Source organism: Trachurus japonicus, chromosome 21 (genome assembly GCF_045865225.1).
Source record: "Trachurus japonicus isolate A0001 chromosome 21, Traja_1.0".
NCBI lineage: Eukaryota > Metazoa > Chordata > Actinopteri > Carangiformes > Carangidae > Trachurus > Trachurus japonicus.
This window is the reverse complement of record NC_140927.1, coordinates 11924546-11945178: the sequence shown is the minus strand read 5'-3', so window position 1 is coordinate 11945178 and position 20633 is coordinate 11924546. Positions and strand designations below refer to the sequence as shown.

Sequence of the window (20633 nt, the reverse complement as noted above, 5' to 3'; positions counted from 1 at the left end):
GAGGCCGTATGTGTGTGTGTGGGGGTGTGTGTGTGGCATTGACTGTAATGTCACATTCACGCTCTGATGCTAACCCTGTCTGGCATATGCATTAGCCCTTTTCTTCTGTTTTCACTGAGAACTCCTCTCCAGTGAACGTGAAAAGAGACGACAAAATTCTTTAAACCCTCCTCACGTTGTGCTCATCTGCCTCTGCGTGCAGACTGACCTTACATTCACCTCAGTCTTTAAGCTCTCACACACAGCATTTACACCTGTGTGTGTGTGTGTGTCCCTGTCTTCATGTATACAGCATGAATTAACGGACGCAAGCTACAGCTTCCAGCTCACCAGAATTTGGTGACAGGGGTGACGGGGCGGCGTTGATGTGTGCCCCCACCTCCCCCTCCTCCACCCATGAGGGAAGTGCAGAATGTCTCAGTCACGCAAGCTGGAGTCATGCTGCTGTATTAGCACAAACCCCTGCACAGCGCTGCCATCACGCCGTTCTCCAAAATTACAGCCAGATACGCTGCGCTGAGGGATGCTCATCACCGGGCCAAACAATCTGTGAATCGGAGGAGGCCGGTCGTGTATTTAGGCTTTGAATTCTGTCGTAATAAGTCTGCTTCAGCAGACTGCACGTGCCTCCTCTATCTAGTTTAGCAATTAGCTTTAACCCCACAGAAGAGTATGGCATGAGGACAGTGAAGTGATGGCCCATGTGATGAACAAATGACTGCATGGACGTGCTTGAGACTGAAGGTGGAATGGGTTTACAACAAAACAAAGTGTTTTTTTGATCTTTGTTTTCTTTCTTTTTTTGAAATGCAAAGTGCACTTAACAGGGCATGCCTTGCAGGTCAAGAGAAACTTTGAGTCACTTTGGTACATCCTGTACTGGCAAATGGCACGACAGACAGAAAAGGAGTCTCGCTACAAAAATGCAAAATGTTCTCCGGAGGTTATCAGCTGACATGCCCCTCTCCTCTGGATGAACTTTATCTGGATAAGGCTGGTGGATTAAAAGTAAAACCCAGCCGTGTTCAAATGTTGGTGCTATTTCTTAAAGGAACTTAAATCTATCGTGTGAAAAATCTACAAGACGCTAGAATAGAAAAGCAGCAAATAAGTGCTTAAGTATTGACACCAAAACGATCATTTCACGTTTGAAACTAGTATTAAAAAAAAGTCAAACATCCAGTCTTCATAAAAGTGAAACTAAAGCTACGAATTCTCCAGCATAAAGGAAGCACCAAGCCTTGGAGAAGCCCTGCTCAAACCATCATTATATCTGTGCAATACACCATAGATAAATGTTATACCCTCGACCCTTTGCTTTCCAGCGGTTCAGCACAACAGCAGTAACGCAGCTGCCTCACCGACTAACGATAATGTAAAAACACACACGTGAGTATGTGACTTTAATGCTAACATGCCTAGACAGATGTTGAATATCACCTCGTTCCTGCCTCTCCATGAGCCTCTTTCACACCTCAGCACATCAGCTCATAGTTAGTAACTGTAGCCTTGAGCAAATGTTATCGTTTGTTCTACAAAGACTGATTAATTGATTGAAACTGGCCACTCATGCAAAATTAAGTCAAAAATCAATTGCAATTCTGATCTGAAGTGGGACGAACAGCGTTGTAGGATGGTTGCTGACAGTCACAGTGGAATGTGCAATAGCAAGGTCATCTGTGGCCTCTGAGTGTTGTGGCAAAAAACAATAAATAGTGGAAACGACATGACTACATGGCACACAAACTGTTTTCATATTGTGCCTTTCATGCCGAGTGGGGGGAAAAAACGCTTTTACGAAGTCACTCATTCACCCACACAGTTATCGTTGTCACTTCAAGAAAAGGAACAAAAACAAATCAAAGTGTGATCAGAGAACAATGATGGCTACCATCACCAAAAGTGTGCCTCTTTTCACCGTGTGTGTGTGTGTGGTCCAGAAGACACTGTGGCTCTAAACACTACAGTTTTGCGGTTTTGAATACTTGAAGAGTTGTGAACAGATTTTGTCAACATGACAGCTTTACAACAATGACAGACACGCAATCATGACACTTTGCTGGTGTGAGTACTGAGTCCTGCTGTAATAAAGCTGTAATGACTGCTGAACATCTACACGTTGACAGGCATCAGGGCTGCTGGGATGTCGTCATAAGATGATCTCTGGTTTATTTTATTTTCTGTCCCGCTTCAAAGCAGGACTCTGAACGTGCACAACACACAGCTTTACACCCACTGCACATATTTCTCTATCTAACTAATATAATAAATACTCTTGAGTTAATTAACAATTTCTAGGGGGGGAGGGGTGGGTTTGGGGATGTAACCTGAGTGTATGTGGCATCATCTCTGACCACATGATACGTCACAGTCTCTGTGACCTCAACAGTCGTCATTCTCACCATTTTCTTTTGTCTGTTCAGTTTTTTTTTCCTTCTTCTTCTCTTCAGAGAGGCTATTGAAGTGTCAGGCTGTCAGGGGAATGATTTTCAACAGGCTATAAATTAGTTTTTCAAAGACGAACAAAAATTGTTGCTTCTTGTTCCATCACAAAACACAAAAAGCGATCATCATACTGAACATGCCGTGTATCGCTCAAGCATTGTTCGTTTATTTGTGTATAAGGTTTATGCTCTGAGTTTATTAGAATTTGATTTACAGGACAGACTCAGTCTACTGTCAATAACCCAGCTGGCTAATGGTGATTATTATGATTACTGTTGGTGCAGGAGGTGGAAATTCAACTCTTATTTATATAAATATATATTTGCAGCATAGGACAATTACTCTTCTTTCCATGAGTTGATTTGATGGGGCGGTCATTATTTTATGATTTCATGCTCATAGGGCCTTTAAACCAGGTGTTGTGATGTGAAAAGGAAAAAAACAAGGTCACAGCTCAGGTAAAGTTATTTCCCAAACTGTGACCTGTAAATATGCATTTCAGCCTGGTTTAACTTGAACCAATTACATTTTCAGCTTCACTGTATTTCTCTTTTTTTTTTTGGTTCAGATCTGCGGATTTGTCAGAGCGATCACATTGTGTGCTCCATTACAACTGGATGTACAGCTGTGGCTACACAGCTTCACCATGTGCATGTCCAACACTCTCTTCTCTATCTTCTCTTCGGGGCCGGGATAGATATTGGAGATAAGGGCATTTTAATCTCTAATCTGATTACACGTCATGACAAACCTCGTGCTTATTGTTCACAAAATGTTTGTGGTGAAGCCCGCATTATCATTTCCTCTTAATACTGAGTCTAATAACAACAAGAAGAATGTTGCTGTTGGGCAACTGGAAGCAGACGAGACAGGAAGGTGGGGAGAGGGCTAAGTGTCACACAGGAATGACGAGTTGATGCAACACCATGAAATACCGGCTGATGTTTACTTATATTGATAACCAAGTGGGAGGGAAGAAAACAGGATGCCTGCTGTGTTTCGGGAAAAGTATATAGGACAAAGGATGAAAAAAAAAAATGGCCGGGAAGTGGCCCCTGATAAGGAGAACAGGGAAGTCGTGAGACGGTCCCCTCAATTGCAAGACACGCTCCAAAGTGCTTTTAGACGGACAGTATGTGAAGGAAAGTTCCTGCTTGTAATGAGAACATTGTTAATTGTGGAACCGTGTATCCCCTGCAGATCTGCAGCCTGTTTTCATCCACATTCCTGTTTGCAGCATTGTTCGTGACACATTGTATAATACCTCTTAAACTCCAGGAAGTCAAATTAACTAAACTTGGTCCCAAAACTGACATCTGTTTTTTTCTGCGTTAACGCCATCCTGCTGAGCAAACGCAAATATATTCAGGAAAACATCCAGCGTGAAGGCAGCCAGGGCCATTTTGTTTCATCCAGCCTATTGCAGTCAAATATTTTGGTGGCAAACAAGCACTGGACAGTCTAGTAGGTGCTGCTATACCGCCAACAGGACGAGCTGCCTAAATGTTGGTGCTTGGCAGGTGTTTTGGTCTGCAAACACGGCAATTCCTTGACAAACATTTAAAAACGCTAAAAACAGCTTAGAGGCGCGTTCGTGTGCCTACATCCACTGGAAGGTGAGCCACGAGAGTTGCAGGGTAACAGAGTAATCGGATGTTTATCCAGCAGCTTATTACACTGATGACTGACGCTGAGCCCTCGTGGGTTTGTACAAATGTGTATCCTCCTCATCAGCCTGCAAATCCTGAGGAAAATGCATTGTCTTTTTATAGTGTTTTATCCCCCATGATGTAGCAGCGGCGGTGTGCATGCATCGGGGCTCAAACAACAACGTCCTCGGGGCAAAGGAACGTACAGATCTATAACAGAAGCTGTTATGTCCACATGGGGCTGAGAGAAGGTTTTTTTTTCCCTCCTGCCTCCAGTTATGCATTACAGGAGCAATGAAGGAGAGTGGGATTCCCTGTCCTCTGATAGCTATAACAACTAGCACTATTAACATGAGCAGAAGCAGTGGAACCCTCTGCTGTATGGACCAACCAACACGGAACCGGTGCAGCATCTTAGCAGCTTTACTGAGCGGGAACAATGCAGCAACGCCGAGGGAACTTCTCTACTCTAACACTAAGGCTAACACACACACTGTACCCTAGGTGCCTATTCTAAGCTGTTTTCCCCCTCTACGCAAGTATGCTCGCTTTTCCGCCGTTTGGTTACGCTCCTCTCGCCCATGTGCATTTGTTTACAACAAAACTGGCGAAAAATCAATAAAAGGAGCATTACATAACATAAATGATGTTACGATGCGTGTTTGTGTCACGGTGTGCAGAGACAAGAGCTGGGATACCGGGGCGGCGGCCGAGTAACTACACTGATGTTGCAAGGTTGGTTTTCAGCCGTGAGACGCCAGGTGGAAGGCAGAGAGCCTCCATTCTCACTCGTAACAAGTCACAAGTCATGTAGTTAACGATCACAATTACTCTGGAGCTTTTTAATTAAGGTAAAAATGTAACATATATAGCCACGGGAGAAATCCTGCTTAGTTCCTCTTTAAACTTGTCACCTCAGCCGGTGGACCAGTGCTGCTGCAGCAATGAGAAAACGTCCCTCGTCTTTAGCTTTGATCACTATTTGCTAAGGTTGCCTCTGCCCTGACTGCGTTTTGTTTTAGCTGACTGCTGCAACCGGATTTTTTTTTTTTTGTTGCAAAAACCTCAATTACTCCCTTTAACTCGGCAAATCAGCGGAAACCGCTTCACCCCACGCAGCTGCAAATAGATTCAATCATTCTGCATAATTTCTTTTAAACGAAAACAAGTGTTTGTCAGCAAAATGTTTCTCCCGCGTTGTTGTTCCTCGGAATAATCCAACTGTGCTGCATTGTTTTGAGGGAAATTGTGAGACTGTGTGTTGTGTGGAGGCAAGTCTCACAGCCCAACACACACTTTTTGGCTTCAGGAGCGGGCTACCATCAAAGAGAAAAACACCAAGTCGACTGCTGATATGATCACAAATTAGGACAGCATTCACAGTTACACACATGGAGGTGTTTCTGTTATTTAGACCACCCTCACTGACATTAATGGGGTGGACCAAATAACATAAATGCCTGCCTGTTACAAAGCAACACACTTCAACAGCCGCACAAACTGCAGCCTCCAGAATAATCACCAAGTTGAATCAACTCTGTGACGCATGTTGGACTTTGGTTAGATTTAGCTACAGTAGTCGTTACCTAATAAATTTGACAAGAAGCACTTGCAGTCCACCCTGAGCTTTTCAACCTTCAACTTCCAGGGATCCTCTTCTTTTTCAAATCCAAAATCTATTTCCCCGTCCAGCACAACCCAACACACACCAGAAGATGTTGAAATGGAATGGTACAAACCACCGACATAAACATAAACATAAAAATAAACTCTTGGTCAGTTGTAAAATCTTAAAGCCCATTTAGGCTGTGGCTAACAGGCATCTGTCCCCTCGAGGCAAACACATCCAGCCCTGTTAGCGCCGTCAGTGTGTATGCACAGGAAATGGCTTGAATATGTGAGTGTGTGTGGTTTATTTCAAAGTTAGTGGATACGGTCTACTGACATTAATTTATTTATTGTGTTTAACTTTTATAAGTTAAACTTGTTAATAATTAATTCAAAGATTTTTTTTCCTTTCCCTTTTTTAGGAACTCATCTAAGACTTATTCAGGATCAAAATTCAAGACAAAATCAAATCTTGTTGAAAATAAAAGCCTCATGGGAAGCAGAAAAGATTTAATGCTTTACATCACTTTTTTTGTGCCTCTTTGTGCCTTTAATTTTATTGGAACGATCAATTTACAGTTTTTTGATGCATAGAAATGTACACTTTTTTGAATGTTACAGATTTTGTTCAAACCATCTGATACCTGGTTATAGATTTTAAATATTTACCAGTGTTGGTGTAACTAAGCCAATGCATAACAAAACATTTAAGCACATTAAAGCCAAAAATGTGCTGGAAAAAATGTAAAGCATTTTTCAAAAAGGTTTAATGCATCTGTTAAAAAACACTAATATCAAATATGTTATAAGCATCAGAATTAAAGGTGTCCAGTCTAACATTGATATCAATCTAATAGCTCAGAGCTGTAACCAAACTCCAGCTGTCTGGTCGCTGCATCACATTGTGTGTGCAGATGGAGAATAGATGTTGTTCAGTCTAACAGTAGCTGAATGACCCATGGATTAATGCCTTCTTCTGCCCCCTGGATAGCTTTGCTGACAGATGGTGGTTGTGAGGTATTTTACTCAAATGCTGCATCAGAAGAAAAAAAAGCCTCCAGAGAGATCTGGAAGTAGAACATAAAACGCTGAACTACTGATTTCTATTTTTTCTTCTTTTTCTATTGAAAGGTTCTTTATCGTGGCACAAAACTTTGGCAGTGGCTTAAATTATGTTTGTACTGCCATTATAACCTCATAAAACCTAGAAATGCATGCTAAATAAATAATCCTGATATCCTCACCTTGACACAAACTGTCCGGTGGCTCAATGTGCCTTGGAGGGGAGTGATGGACTTTTACCTGAGAGATATGTGTGAACTGCACTGAAAAGTAACTCTCTGGCCACTTGCCTCACATGAGACAGACACGCAGTGCAGCCAGTGCAGCCGGGTTTTAAGGTGGAATGACTTAATATTTAATGTCTCTGTGCACAATTACAGCAATATCACGATTCAGTCTGGATTTCACTTCTGCTTCCCTTAGAATTCAGGAACAAGAGGCTTCACACTCCGACCGACTTGTGAATGATCCGTTTGTTTTCCTCTCAGCCTCCCTCTCCTCCGTGTCCCACAGTGAAACCGTGTGTGTGTGTGTGTGTGTGTGTGTGTGTGTGTGTGTGTGTGTGTGTGTGTGTGTGTGTGTGTGTGTCCACGGTCGACAGCAGATCCGAACAGCGCGAGGTGTACCTGCATAAAACACTGGAGCGTGCTGCAGCAGCTAGCATGGCGTTAATATTACTGTATCTGTGTGAAGTGTACATGATGCGGTCCCCGGGTACACCTCGACAGGCTGCACTGGCAGAGGGAAGCTGGGGGAAGATGACAGCCATAAACCCCGCACACACACACGGTAATGTCGCCGCGCTCATGACTAAATATCTGGTTCGACCCCGCGGTATGATGGAAGATGTTTTGACCGGTGAACCCCCCACGTCTGCCTTTTCTAGAGGATTACCAACCTGATATTACATAAACACAACCGGAACCCAAATCATATTAGCAAACCCCGTTTATTTCATCCTCCGCAGTCCCAAAAATAACACGCAGAGAGGCGACTCACCGTCGGTGCGGCACCGGAGAGTCGGGGGTGTCCGGACGAGGTAAAGGTCTTTCTCCGCCGCTTCACTTGAAAACACCAGACGTCTGTTTTCCTCCGCGTCGTCGCCGCTGTTGGAGAAAATGAACACAGGCTCGAAGCGGTTGTTCGGTCGCATGTACTGCAGTGTTCACAGCAGTCTGCTGTCGGCCCGTCTTCTTCGCTGTGGCTCGTCCAGGTCGGTGAAACGGAGCGGTGCTGCACCGCCGCCGTGTGGTGCGGAGTGAGTCCGCACAGTCGGTCAAGTCAGGACTGGTCTCCTTTGGTCTCCCGCCGTCCACGGCCTCGCGCGTCCTGTTCAACGACCGTTGTCAAGTCTACGCTCTACGTCAGTGATGATGTCAACCTCCGCTTAGGATTTTCAAAATAAAAACGGAAAGCCAACGACACACTCATGATAAAACAAAAGGTAAACTTAGATTTTTAGTAGGTTGCACTGCAACTATAATGAGTAGCCTACGGTATATGATGTCTTCGGAGTGAGATTATCATCAAACAGGTCAGGTTTGGTTCATATTTGACAATTTATAGCCTAATATAATAGCCTATCTACTTCCTGTTGGAAATTGTCTGCCCTGCATGCTTCAAAATGAACACTCCCCGTTCACACAATGAAGCATCATCATGAGAAGTCTGGAACCGACCAGACTTGTTGGTGGTATTTTGCCAGGAATCCTTTTGGGGTGTGTGTTGGAGTGAGAGTGAGTTGAAATTTCACGGTAAAGGAATGAATTTCACTAATGCCTTCGATGCAAACCAACTATGAAAATCTTTTGATAACATCATAAAAGAGTTCAGATTAGCTAATGACAGCGTTTGAGGATGATCAGATCTCTAGAAGTCCGTTGTCTTGAAAATGGTGAGATTGTGAAAAGAAATAGCAGATTACAATACATACGATCTATTTCCTATTTAGGGCGTCAGGAGAGGTTTTTCTACATCTGGGCATGAAACGTGCTTTATGCGGCCGTGAATCACCAGAGATGCTGACAAAATTCTTAATGATGCTATTATTGCAATTTGAAACATTTCTTGATATTCTGGGTATTGTATCCTGGTACATTGCAATTTATTTATTTTTATATTATAATGTCCTGAGAGGAACGTGATGTCATCTGTTCTTCCAAAAATATAAAGTCATTGTCAGTGCTGTGTTTGCTAGTTGATTCTTCTGACCCTAAGTGACCAAAATAGTTAATTATTGCAACATTGGAAAATATTGCTTTTAATTAAGCTGTCATATACAGGGTAAACTACAAAACCATTTTGTCTTTAGTTGGTGACTGTTGGTGAATGGTAATAGTTTTGGCATTCATATCTAACAACACTTCCATCTTGGAGATCAACAGGGTTGCTTTCCCTTGGGGCCTTTCATTTGTTTGGCAAAGTGTGGCAAGTGTCACTCCAATTGACCACCCATAGGGATATGCCACTGGAATCGGTTCTCACTAAACCAAACCATGTTTGTGCCGAGTTTCTTTTAGAAAATATAGAAATACACATTAATAGGTTTGTAAAACGTGGTTGTGCTCCTACTTTCAACCCTGCTGTGATCAACATGTATTTACATGCTATGAGATGGTTGGATATATTTACATATTACAATGTAATCATACATCCATACACATGCATAGTTGCATTGATAGACTTATATGATATGCTTATATATCAACATTTTTAATTTGTTATAGGTTTTACAAGAAGGCAATTTTTATGTTTTGTAGGCCTATTTGAATTCTATTCAGACATACATAAATTCAGCATATGAATATCACATGTTTACATTTGTGTATGAGTTTGATTTATTGAAAATAAAATAAGGCAAATATCAGCTGTCAATTTTAACAGGGAACAATGCTGTTCAGTATATGTGTGGATAATATACTGGCACTGCAACCACTGACCAGCTTAAGGTGGGGGGACAAGCTTTATATATTTTCATTCATTTAATTAAGCTAAGTGATCTTCCAAAATGCATCGAGTTCAAAGTTCAAAAATATTGTGTACCGTATAAGTGTAAAAACTTTGGTTAAGCAGGGATATGCACATGTAGGCTACATAATTAAACAGTTCGGGGAATTTGGGCCAATGCTTTGAATGTTATGGACAAAAATTAAAATGACAAGAAATGCACATTTAACTGCAATACAATGTTTTCTGTTAGATTTGTGTCTGGACATATCAGACGAACAGAGTCTGAGCCGGACATGTTTCTACAGCCAAAAGCTGAAGCAGTGCATGATCAGGAATTACATAGAAAACATGCCTTTAAATGTCCTCATTACAGACAAAAGTTATGTGGTTTTATAAACAATGACATTCAGAATCCTGTTGCGTATTTTGGTCAATTTGAAACCATAAATGAGAGGATTCATGATAGGAGGGATAACAAGAAATTCTATGGCAATGAAGTTTTGAAGGTTTTGCGGTAAGTCTTTTGAGCCAAATCTCATACTCATTACATCAAACAGTATTGTAAGAAGAAAAGTGAGTAGGGAGAATAAATGTGGAACACATGTTTGCATGAACTTTGCCCTGTTTTCTATAGAATTAACACATGTTTTAATGAGATACATGTAGGACCAGACTATAAATAAGCCATGAAATACATAAATGATGATTGTAATGTATGCAACTATATTGTTAGCAATTGTTTCATCTGGAAAACAAGCAAGTGTAACAATAATCCAATTTGCACATAAGAGTCTTTCAATATATTGGCTGCACAACTTTAATCTAGATGTTAGAAAAATATTCACAGCCATAATGCAAAAAGGTGTGATCCAAGAGAAACAGACTAATTTAAAGAGTCTTTGCTTGGACATGATGGAGTGGTACTCCAGTGGGTGACATATAGCCACATATCTGTCATAAGCCATCACTGCAAGAATAGACAGATCACTGCAGGCAAACGAGTACATGACCAGAGCCTGAACAAGGCACCCAGAGTAAGAGATGACATGAACAGGAGAGAGCAGATCCCAGAGAAATTTGGGGTAGAAACCTGTTGTCCCATAAAGTCCATTCATACAGAACGTGCATAACAGAATATACATTGGTTCATGGAGGTTTTTATCCAAGATGATGGTCAAAATGAGACAAATGTTGACCAGCAGAATGAAACAATAACACAGTAAAGTGAGAGTGAAGAGAATAAACCTGTGGCTCTTTGTTTCAGGTAAACCTGTGAGAAAAAACATTGTTATTACAGAAATATTGCCCATTGTTTTTCTCCTGTGGAGGACATCCCCTGGTCCTTAAGACGTTGGTCCTCTCTCTCTTTATATCCTTGCCGCACATGAACAAACAAGCCAATCAACTCTGTGGAAGAGTTAACCTTTTGTTTTTTTCTTCGGTGCACTGCAGTTTATTGTATGACCAACACATAAAATAAACATCGTATCACATCATAAATGAGGGCACTTGGAGTGTGATATTTTCCACTAAACTGAACATTTTCTGGACTTGTTGTAATGTCCCATAATTTTCATCACTTGAACAACATGATTCAGGATAATTAATCATGTTGTGTATTTACAGTCTCAAAGTCACAGCTCAGTATTATTATGAGCCATGTATGGCTCATGACCATGGGGTCAGTTCCACAGAGTTGTTTTTGAATGGTCTGTAGTGCATTTTTAATTTTGAGTAATTTCGAGGTTTACTGCCCATGATTTTGTCAAAAGAGGGCTGAAAATCATTCTTTTTTATTAAAGATACCATGAATTTGAACTAGGCATTTATAATTAAGGTTCCTTAATTTTGTTGTAAACATTACATTTACAGTATTTAGCACTGTTTCTTGTTACATTACTCTTCTTTTGATGTACCAGATCTTTAGAGTTGTTCATGGATTTTTTCCATAAATGTATTTTTTCTGTCTCTATGCCAGTGAAGGCTTCAGCCAGAGGCAGAATATGTTTTTGGGTTGTTTGGCCGTCTGTCCACACATCTGCCCCATTCTTGTGAACAAGATGTCTCAGTTATACTTTGAGGACATTTTCTTTAGATGTGGCCCAATTATTCACATGTACTCCTTGATTAACTGATTAATCTGGTGGTCAAAGCTCAAAGGTCACTGTGGCCTCACAAAGTAAGGTTTTGGCCATAACTCACAAATTCATACAGCAGTTATAACTTGATTGATTGATCATCCGTGGTGCGTAACTTTTACCTGTCCTTTAGATGTCTGTTACATACAATCCATTACTAGATCATGTACTGTATAGCACCACTGAAACTTACCATATAACTCCTCAGAACTTGTAACCGGTCCCCCTCTTAGTTCAGGGATGGCAGATACAGACTTAATCAGTGACCTCCTTAACACGGAATCACAACCCTGGTGTTAAACGCACAGGCTGAATGGTATCCAGCAAAATGTATGGACGTGGTACCTGATAATAGACTTACTGGAATAAAGGTTTCAGCAAGGCAGTACTACAAATTATTTGTTAACTTATCAATTTGTTGTAAAGTGAATAAAATACTATCCCTGAGAGATATTGCTACACACTTGACGTTTGGGAGTTTTGATCATCAGGGCGATTTTCACATGACATAAGTTGTAGAAGAACCCCTCGAGACCAGGGATCATTTCTGTCAAGATTGAGAAATGTACGTTTGTAAACTATTAGTGTTTTAACCACCAAGACCTTTGTACCTCTCACACTAAGATAATTAGAATGATATCAAACATGAAGACACTGACATCAGTTATGTAATCTCAGATTCAACATTTCATGTGCTCTTTTGAGCCTATGCCGAAAGGAAATGTTTAGGAAATAATGCGTAGTGACAGGAGAGACTAATGATCAAAAGGACAATACATACAAAGCGTTTCCTTCCAGACTGGGGGAAACTTCCATTGTTTCAGATAAGGGGTTAGGGTGGGGGTTGAATTGTCTGACAAAATGGGCAGCTTTTGATGCGCCGCAACACTGCCTCTGTGTGTTGGGCATAGTACTATAGGGTGACCAGGTCCCAATAAGCCAAAAGTGGGACCCCCCCCCCTCCCCAGACAACTCCCCTGTCCCCACCTGTTGCTATCGCGGAGAAAGGGTCTGTAATCGTATCGAGCAACTTATTAGCAACTGAACAAAACCTTAAACTCCACAAACTCCAGACTGTGGCCACTGCTCCTCTATGAGTTTCCGATCACTACCATCGCAGATCTGGAAAGGAGAGTTAGCCGCTACCTGAGGAGATGGTTAGGACTGCCAAGGAGTTTGAGCGGCATCGCCCTCTTTGGGAACACCTGCAAGCTGACACTCCCCTTGAAGTCCATTGAGGAGGAGTTCAAAGTCTTGCGAGCAAGGGAGGTGCTTCAACTCCGTGAATCATCAGACCCCAAAGTCTCCGGGGCAGGGGTAGCAGTCAAAACAGGCAGGAAGTGGAGAGCAGAGGCTGCAGTGGAGCAGGCAGAGTCATGGCTATGCCATGGAGTCCTGGTGGGGACAGTGGCCAGAGGAAGGGCTGGACTGGGAACCACCGCACCCCCTCGTTTTGACAAAGCCTGAGGGAAGGAGCGGATACAACTGGTCCAGAATGAGGTGAGAGCAGCAGTTGAGGAGGAGCGGTCCAGCAGAGCAGTGGGAATGAGACAGCAAAGTGCCTGGACCAGATGGGAGCAAGCTGTGGAGAGAAAAATCACGTGGACAGACCTCTGGCGGACAGAGCCTCACCGCATCGAATTCCTGTTCCAGGCTGTCTACGATGTCCTTCCCAGCCCATCCAACCTGCACTGCTGGGGCTTGGCCAACACACCAGCATGCCCGCTCTGCCAAAAGAAGGGGACTCTTAAGCACATACTGAGCTGCTGCCCAAAAGCTCTGGGGGAAGGCCGATACCGATGGCGACATGACCAGGTGCTCAAGACCATTGCAGAGAGCATCTGCAGCACCATCACCACCTACAGGAAGGCAAGACCCATGAAGCACAACATCAACTTCATCAGAGCTGGGGAGAAACCGAAAACAACACTGAGGGCAACAACAGGGCTCCTCAACACTGTACAGGACTGGCAGCTATCAGTGGACCTGGACAGCCAGCTCAAGTTCCCCCAGCATGTTGCTAAGACCACCCTCAGGCCTGACATCTTCCTGGTGTCAGAGGCAACAAAGAGCATTGTCATGCTGGAGCTCACTGTGCCATGGGAAGAGCGCATGGAAGAAGCTTTTGAGCCAAGAGGGCGAAATACGACAGCCTGGTGAGAGACTGCCACTACCAAGGCTGGAAGGCAAGGTGCATGCCTGTGGAGGTTGGGTGCAGGGGCTTTGCAGGACAGTCTCTCTGCAGAGCATACACTGCACTCGGCATTACAGGCGAGAGGAGGAGGAGAGCCATCTACAACAGCGTAGAGGCAGCAGAGAAAGCCTCTAGGTGGCTTTGGATAAAGAGCGCGGATCCGTGGTCAAGCGCTGCTAGGGCACAGGGAGGATGTCTGATGTTCGTGAGACCCGAAACACCCAATGAGCTCAGGATACATCACTGATGATGTGCCCTAGCTTGCATCAGAGGATGTTTCACTACAACAACAAAAAAAACTCCATTAAGCTTCTATATCTTAGCATATCACCAGCTTCTTCACATTGCTCGGGGGGATGTTGTGCGGAACAACCAATTATGTGGGACATGGTCTCAGTTTGCGAGATGCTTGAAAAGAGACAGAAATGCGCGAAATCACGTGCAAAGCGGGACATCTGGGCCCTCGTTTATAAACACTGCGTACGCACAAAAGAAGGCGTGCGCCTCTTGTAAGCAACATTTGGGATTTATAGAAAATGAACTTGGCGGGAGAATGTGCGCACCTCCATGGCAGCTCTGACCCTGCCATACGCACAAAATTTGGAGAAACAGGAAACTGCAACCCCAGAAGGATGAAATCAAAGAAAATTATGTGAAATTGATACATTTGTGTGAAATAATCAAATGTTACCTTTCACATATCATAAGTATATATTGGCAAAAATGAAGAACGAGGCATAATTGATATTGATAATCCCAGTGTCGTGCCATAGTGCTTATCCCCGATAGGAAGCGTTCTCCCTGGCCGCGGGAGTGCGCGTGCATCCAGCGAAGGTGGAACTATGATACTGCGTTTGATTTCATCTAAATAAAGGAAACCACGCACATTTGCATTGTTTGATTTATCGTTTTAGTGGGGGACGGCTCTCCATTCCGAAACACCTCCATTCCGAAACGCCGCTGTTCCGACCCCCCACCCCCTGCAGCTGTCCGTGGTGCTGAACCGCATGACGTTGTTTACACTCTGTGTTGTGGCTTGTCTGTGAAATGTGCGCTGCTCAGGGACTGACCCCACCCCGTTGTGGGAGATCTCCACAGAGTAAAAAAAACACACTTTTTTTTTCTCCCCCCCTGCTCCTCTCGAGCGCAGCTGAACCTGGCTTGAGCCCACACAGGCAGACTGGGGGAGATGCTTTGGTTGGGTTTAGGCAATGAAGAAAGGAGTTGGTTAAGTTTAGGTAAAAGGCCAGGTAGAGGCTAGACAGGCTCGCGTTTTATTAATATGAAGTAGGCTATTTGCTTGTTTTGCAGTTAATTATGCACATGATCCGTTTGACGCCAAAAAGGAAAAAAGGATCAATGTGCAGCCTCTGTTTACTTTCTGATTGCAGCCGTCTGTCCGTTCGGAGTGGGGGGTTCGGAATGGAGGGTTTTCCCCAATAGCCTTTTTGGAATAGCGTGGGGTCTTTAGAAAAAATAGGAAACCCCGCTATTACGAAGAATGGAAGTCTATTTTCAGAAAGGCGGGGTGTAACCGATACGTTTCATGGCAGGTAGAAAAGACAGTCTGAAATATTTAGCTTCCCGCTGTAACTTTGGCTGTGAAAGAGGAAACATGCTCATATTCACCAAGGTTAGCTACTTAAAATGGTCTGAGTAACACACAGAATAAATGACTTGATGGTCAGAACCCTGTAACTTTGAATGGGAAAGAGGAAACAAATCATGTCGATCCAATTGAGGCCAGCAAATAATTACAGCGATCTTGATTTTGAAAAGGGGAGTTTATTTTATTCAACAAATAATGCATCATAGCGCATTATATGTCAAGTTATAGTAACACAAATAGTGCTTGCCTCGGTTTTTCAGTAAGTTCTCAATTCAGTGTATAGTGAATAGTGCGTTGAATAACACGTACAGATTAAATAATGTATTTTGATAGACGAGCCACTTTGCAAAACCTCGCTAATAAAACTAAAACGATGAATCAAACAATGCAAATGTGTGCAGTTTCCTTTATAAATTGTTGACAGCAGAGGGTTTCTCTTGTCTCTACCAGTTACATACAGCAGCAGTAAAAAGCACTGACCAGCAGATGTCACCATCCTCTCTGCACCAGCTGCTTCAAACCATCTGCAGCACTTCATGATGGTACAGTGGCCCACAGCTCTGTGCATGAGCAGGGAATGACAGGTGTGTCAGTGTTTGTCAAATAAACCACAGATCTGGGATTCATGTGTCTATACTGTGCTATTAAGGGGAACAAAAGGGCAGAGGACTGACTGAGAAAAAGAACAGTATTGTTGTCATTTCTGCTTTGGTACATTGTTGTTAATTATTTTCCAGTGCGGTCTCAAAGAATTATGACATGTAATTTGATAGCACAAAATGTAAATGTAATGTAAATTGATTGACTTTAAAATTATTTTTTCCCCTTTATACTCAGTAGAAAACATATCAGTGATATTACAGTGTGCAATAATGTAACATTTTAAATGGCAGCCTGAAATACCTTTCCATACATCAATATGATATAACAGAACAAAATCTTTGTCTTACTGAATTATCTGAGATCTGCATACAAATCTTTAACATCACTGTTCAGATAGATCATCAGATATTTGGTAATCATGTAAATATGCTAAGGAAGTGCAACTAGTTAGCCTACATATTTTACAGTGATATCATATTGTCATCTTGTGAGTGCAGAGAGAAATAATGAACATGCTCTATCTTAAGGACAGAGAACACTCATGCCCAATAAAATGCAACTTTCATTTTAAATACATTGTTCATAACACACCAAACAAATTTGCTGAATCTTCCACACCTTCAGTCTGAGGATATGTTAGTTTCTAACAGCTGATGGAGCAGGGCCTACACTAAAAAACATGCCTTTACATTTCCTCAATAAAGACAAAAGTTATGTGGTTTTAAAAGTAATAACATTCAGAATCCTGTTGCGTATTTTGGTCAATTTGAAACCATAAATGAGAGGATTCATGATAGGAGCAATAACAAGAAATTCTATGGCAATGAAGTTTTTAAGGTTTTGCGGTAAATCTTTTGAACCAAATCTCATACTCATTACATCAAACAGTATTGTGAAAATGAAAGTGAGTAGGGAGAATAAATGTGGAACACATGTTTGCATGAACTTTGCCCTGTTTTCTATAGAATTAACACATGTTTTAATGAGATACATGTAGGACCAGACTATAAATAAGCCATGAAATACATAAATGATGATTGTAATGTATGCAACTATATTGTTAGCAATTGTTTCAGCTGGAAAACAAGCAAGTGTAACAATAATCCAATTTGCACATAAGAGTCTTTCAATATATTGGCTGCACAACTTTAATCTAGATGTTAGATAAATATTTGTGGCTATAACGCAGAAAGGTGTGATCCAAGAGAAACAGACTAATTTAAAGAGTCTTTGCTTGGACATGATGGAGTGGTACTCCAGTGGGTGACATATAGCCACATATCTGTCATAAGCCATGACTGCAAGAATAGACAGATCACTGCAGGCAAACGAGTACATGACCAGAGTCTGAACAAGGCACCCAGAGTAAGAGATGACATGAACAGGAGAGAGCAGATCCCAGAGAAATTTGGGGTAGAAACCTGTTGTCCCATAAAGTGCATTCATACAGAACGTGCACAACAGAATATACATTGGTTCATGGAGGTTTTTATCCAAGATGATGGTCAAAATGAGACAAATGTTGACCAGCAGAATGAAACAATAACACAGTAAAGTGAGAGTGAAGAGAATAAACCTGTGGCTCTTTGTTTCAGGTAAACCTGTGAGAAAAAACATTGTTATTACAGAAATATTGCCCATTGTTTTTCTCCTGTGGAGGACATCCCCTGGTCCTTAGGACGTTGGTCCTCTCTCTCTTTATATCCTTGCCACACATGAACAAACAAGGTCAACTCTGTGGAAGAGTTAACCTTTTGTTTTTTTCTGTGGTGCACTGCAGTTTATTGTATGACCAAAACATAAAATAACATAACATTTTCCACATTTTCTGGGCTTGTTGTAATGTCCCAATATCATTTTCACCCCTTGGACCACATGATTAGGGACGTTTAATCATGTTGTGTATTTATAGTTTCACAGTCAACGCTGAGTAATAATATAGTATGAGCCCTGGGGTCATATGGTTTTGAAATAGAAAGTGAATACTAAATTAAACTACTGTATTCTTAATAACTTTGCTACAACTTCATCAGACTGCCTCAACTGAACAATCCTTTACAATACAGGATGACCTTAACCAGTTTACAGTAAGCAACCTCTGGAGCTCTCAAATACTCAACAGCACTTATAAGGCAAAAGAAATTTGATTAACATTTTTAATTCTTTAGATTTTCAGTCAGATTAATTGAAGGATTTCAATTTTTTCAACATTGTGATGTTTTTCATCAAACATTGTGAATGATATTTTGTTTTTTAATATTATTTTTTAATGTCTAAAAAAAACTTTCTAAAGTAGTAAATGTGGTTGCACATTTTTTCTATTTTGTCATGGGAAATTAGGTTAAAATTTAACCTAACTTGAATATAACTTTCAGATCTATGTTAAAGGCTGATAATCTGTTTTAGATCAGAGATGCAGATGAGTCCCATGATGGCCTTCCTCCCTGAAGGAGTTGAAGCCTTAAAATCATTGGGAAAGTCAGAAAGCTATCCCACAGATGACCTAAAATACTTTAAATAAAGCTGACACATTTATTATTTTATTTTAATTTAAAGCTCATAGTAGCAATTATAACAACATTGTCTTAACTGTTGACAGCAGAGAGTTTCTTTATCTCTACTGTCTCTACCAGTTACACACAGCAGCAGTAAAAAGCACTGGCCAACAGATGTCACCATCCTCTCTGCACCATCTGCAGCACTTCATGATGGTACAGTGGCCCACAGCTCTGTGAGCAGGGAATGACAGGTGTGTCAATGTTTGATCCAGACTATGTCAAATGAGCCACAGACCTGGGATTCATGTGTCTATACTGTACCATAAAGATGAAAAAAAAGGGCAGAGGACTGACTGAGAAAAAGAGTGAAGAGACCAGTCTCATCGTCATTTCTGCTTTGTTACATTTTTGTTACTCATTTTCCTGTGGTCTCAAATAATTATTACATGTAATTTGATAGCACAAATTGTATACAATGTAAATTGATTGTCTTTTAAATTATCATTTTCCTTTGTGCTCAGTAGAAACAACACTGACATAAATCTTAAGGAGAGCACATGATCATGTAAATTTCAGTCCAATAAAATACAACTTTCATTTCAAATACATTCTTCATAGCAAGCCAATTGAATTTGCTGAATCAAACCTCCATCCTTTAGTCTCAAAGTAACAGTCAACAGCTGTTGGAGTGGTGCATGATCAGGAACTACAATAGAAAACATGCCTGTAAATGTCCTCATTACAGACAAAAGTTATGTGGTTTTATAAACAATGACATTCAGAATCCTGTTGCGTATTTTGGTCAATTTGAAACCATAAATGAGAGGATTCATGATAGGAGGGATAACAAGAAATTCTATGGCAATAAAGTTTTGAAGGTTTTGCGGTAAATCTTTTGAGCCAAATCTCATACTCATTACATCAAACAGTATTGTAAGAAGAAAAGTGAGTAGGGAGAATAAATGTGGAACACATGTTTGCATGAACTTTGCCCTTTTTTCTATAGAATTAACACATGTTTTAATGAGATACATGTAGGACCAGACTATAAATAAGCCATGAAATACATAAATGATGATTGTAATGTATGCAACTATAGTGTTAGCAATTGTTTCATCTGGAAAACAAGCAAGTGTAACAATAATCCAATTCACACATATAAGTCTGGCTATATATGGGCTGCACAACCTTAATCTAGATGTTAGAAAAATATTTGTGGCTATAACGCAGAAAGGTGTGATCCAAGAGAAACAGACTAATTTAAAGAGTCTTTGCTTGGACATGATGGAGTGGTACTCCAGTGGGTGACATATAGCCACATATCTGTCATAAGCCATGACTGCAAGAATAGACAGATCACTGCAGGCAAACGAGTACATGACCAGAGCCTGAACAAGGCACCCAGAGTAAGAGATGACATGAACAGGAGAGAGCAGATCCCAGAGAAATTTGGGGTAGAAACCTGTTGTCCCATAAAGTCCATTCATACAGAACGTGCATAACAGAATATACATTGGTTCATGGAGGTTTTTATCCAAGATGATGGTCAAAATGAGACAAATGTTGACCAGCAGAATGAAACAATAACACAGTAAAGTGAGAGTGAAGAGAATAAACCTGTGGCTCTTTGTTTCAGGTAAACCTGTGAGAAAAAATATTGTTATTACAGAAACATTGTCCATTGTGGACAATGTCAAAGTTTACTTTATATTTTGAAATGTCCTGCCATGATTGGCTCTTTTTAATATCTTGTCTCGAGATGACAACACACAAGCTAGGGATTCGAACTAACCAATCAGAAGTCTGGGAACACTTCGAGTATTGGGCTTCATTCTGTGAGCAAAATACACAACATGAAGGCACTGAGGTCTACACCAA

The 20633-nt window shown here is 41.3% G+C and overlaps 4 protein-coding genes and 1 pseudogene across 5 annotated transcripts in view; 1 reads left to right on the top strand and 4 right to left on the bottom strand.

Annotated features, from left to right (window-relative positions):
* Positions 1-7961, bottom strand: part of adarb1b (adenosine deaminase RNA specific B1b) — a 114171-nt gene extending 106210 nt beyond the window's left edge. The window contains exon 1 of one of the 2 annotated variants that reach the window (XM_085764296.1): positions 7764-7961. The gene's annotated coding sequence lies outside the window, so the exon portion shown is untranslated. The remainder of the gene's footprint in view (positions 1-7763) is intronic. The other variant, XM_085764299.1, reaches the window with a different exon arrangement.
* Positions 7962-10093: 2132 nt separating this feature from the next.
* LOC146964818 (olfactory receptor 2A7-like) lies at positions 10094-11023 on the bottom strand. Its single transcript, XM_085764658.1, has one exon. It carries the CDS (start codon positions 11021-11023, stop codon positions 10094-10096), a length of 930 nt encoding a protein of 309 aa, XP_085620784.1.
* A 366-nt stretch (positions 11024-11389) lies between these two features.
* On the top strand, positions 11390-14292 carry LOC146964817 (uncharacterized; annotated as a pseudogene).
* A 2676-nt stretch (positions 14293-16968) lies between these two features.
* Positions 16969-17898, bottom strand: LOC146964816 (olfactory receptor 2A7-like). Its single transcript, XM_085764671.1, has one exon. It carries the CDS (start codon positions 17896-17898, stop codon positions 16969-16971), a length of 930 nt encoding a protein of 309 aa, XP_085620797.1.
* Positions 17899-19507: 1609 nt separating this feature from the next.
* LOC146964815 (olfactory receptor 11H4-like) lies at positions 19508-20443 on the bottom strand. The gene has a single exon (XM_085764645.1). The coding sequence runs from the start codon at positions 20435-20437 to the stop codon at positions 19508-19510; it is 930 nt and encodes a 309-aa protein (XP_085620771.1). The 5' UTR covers positions 20438-20443.
* Between the last annotated feature and the right edge of the window lie 190 nt (positions 20444-20633).

Excerpts from the sequence above, each read along its gene's own strand:
- LOC146964818 (XM_085764658.1), bottom strand. The coding sequence starts at position 11,023 with ATGGGCAATATTTCTGTAATAACAATGTTTTTTCTCACAGGTTTACCT.
- LOC146964816 (XM_085764671.1), bottom strand. The coding sequence starts at position 17,898 with ATGGGCAATATTTCTGTAATAACAATGTTTTTTCTCACAGGTTTACCT.
- LOC146964815 (XM_085764645.1), bottom strand. The coding sequence starts at position 20,437 with ATGGACAATGTTTCTGTAATAACAATATTTTTTCTCACAGGTTTACCT.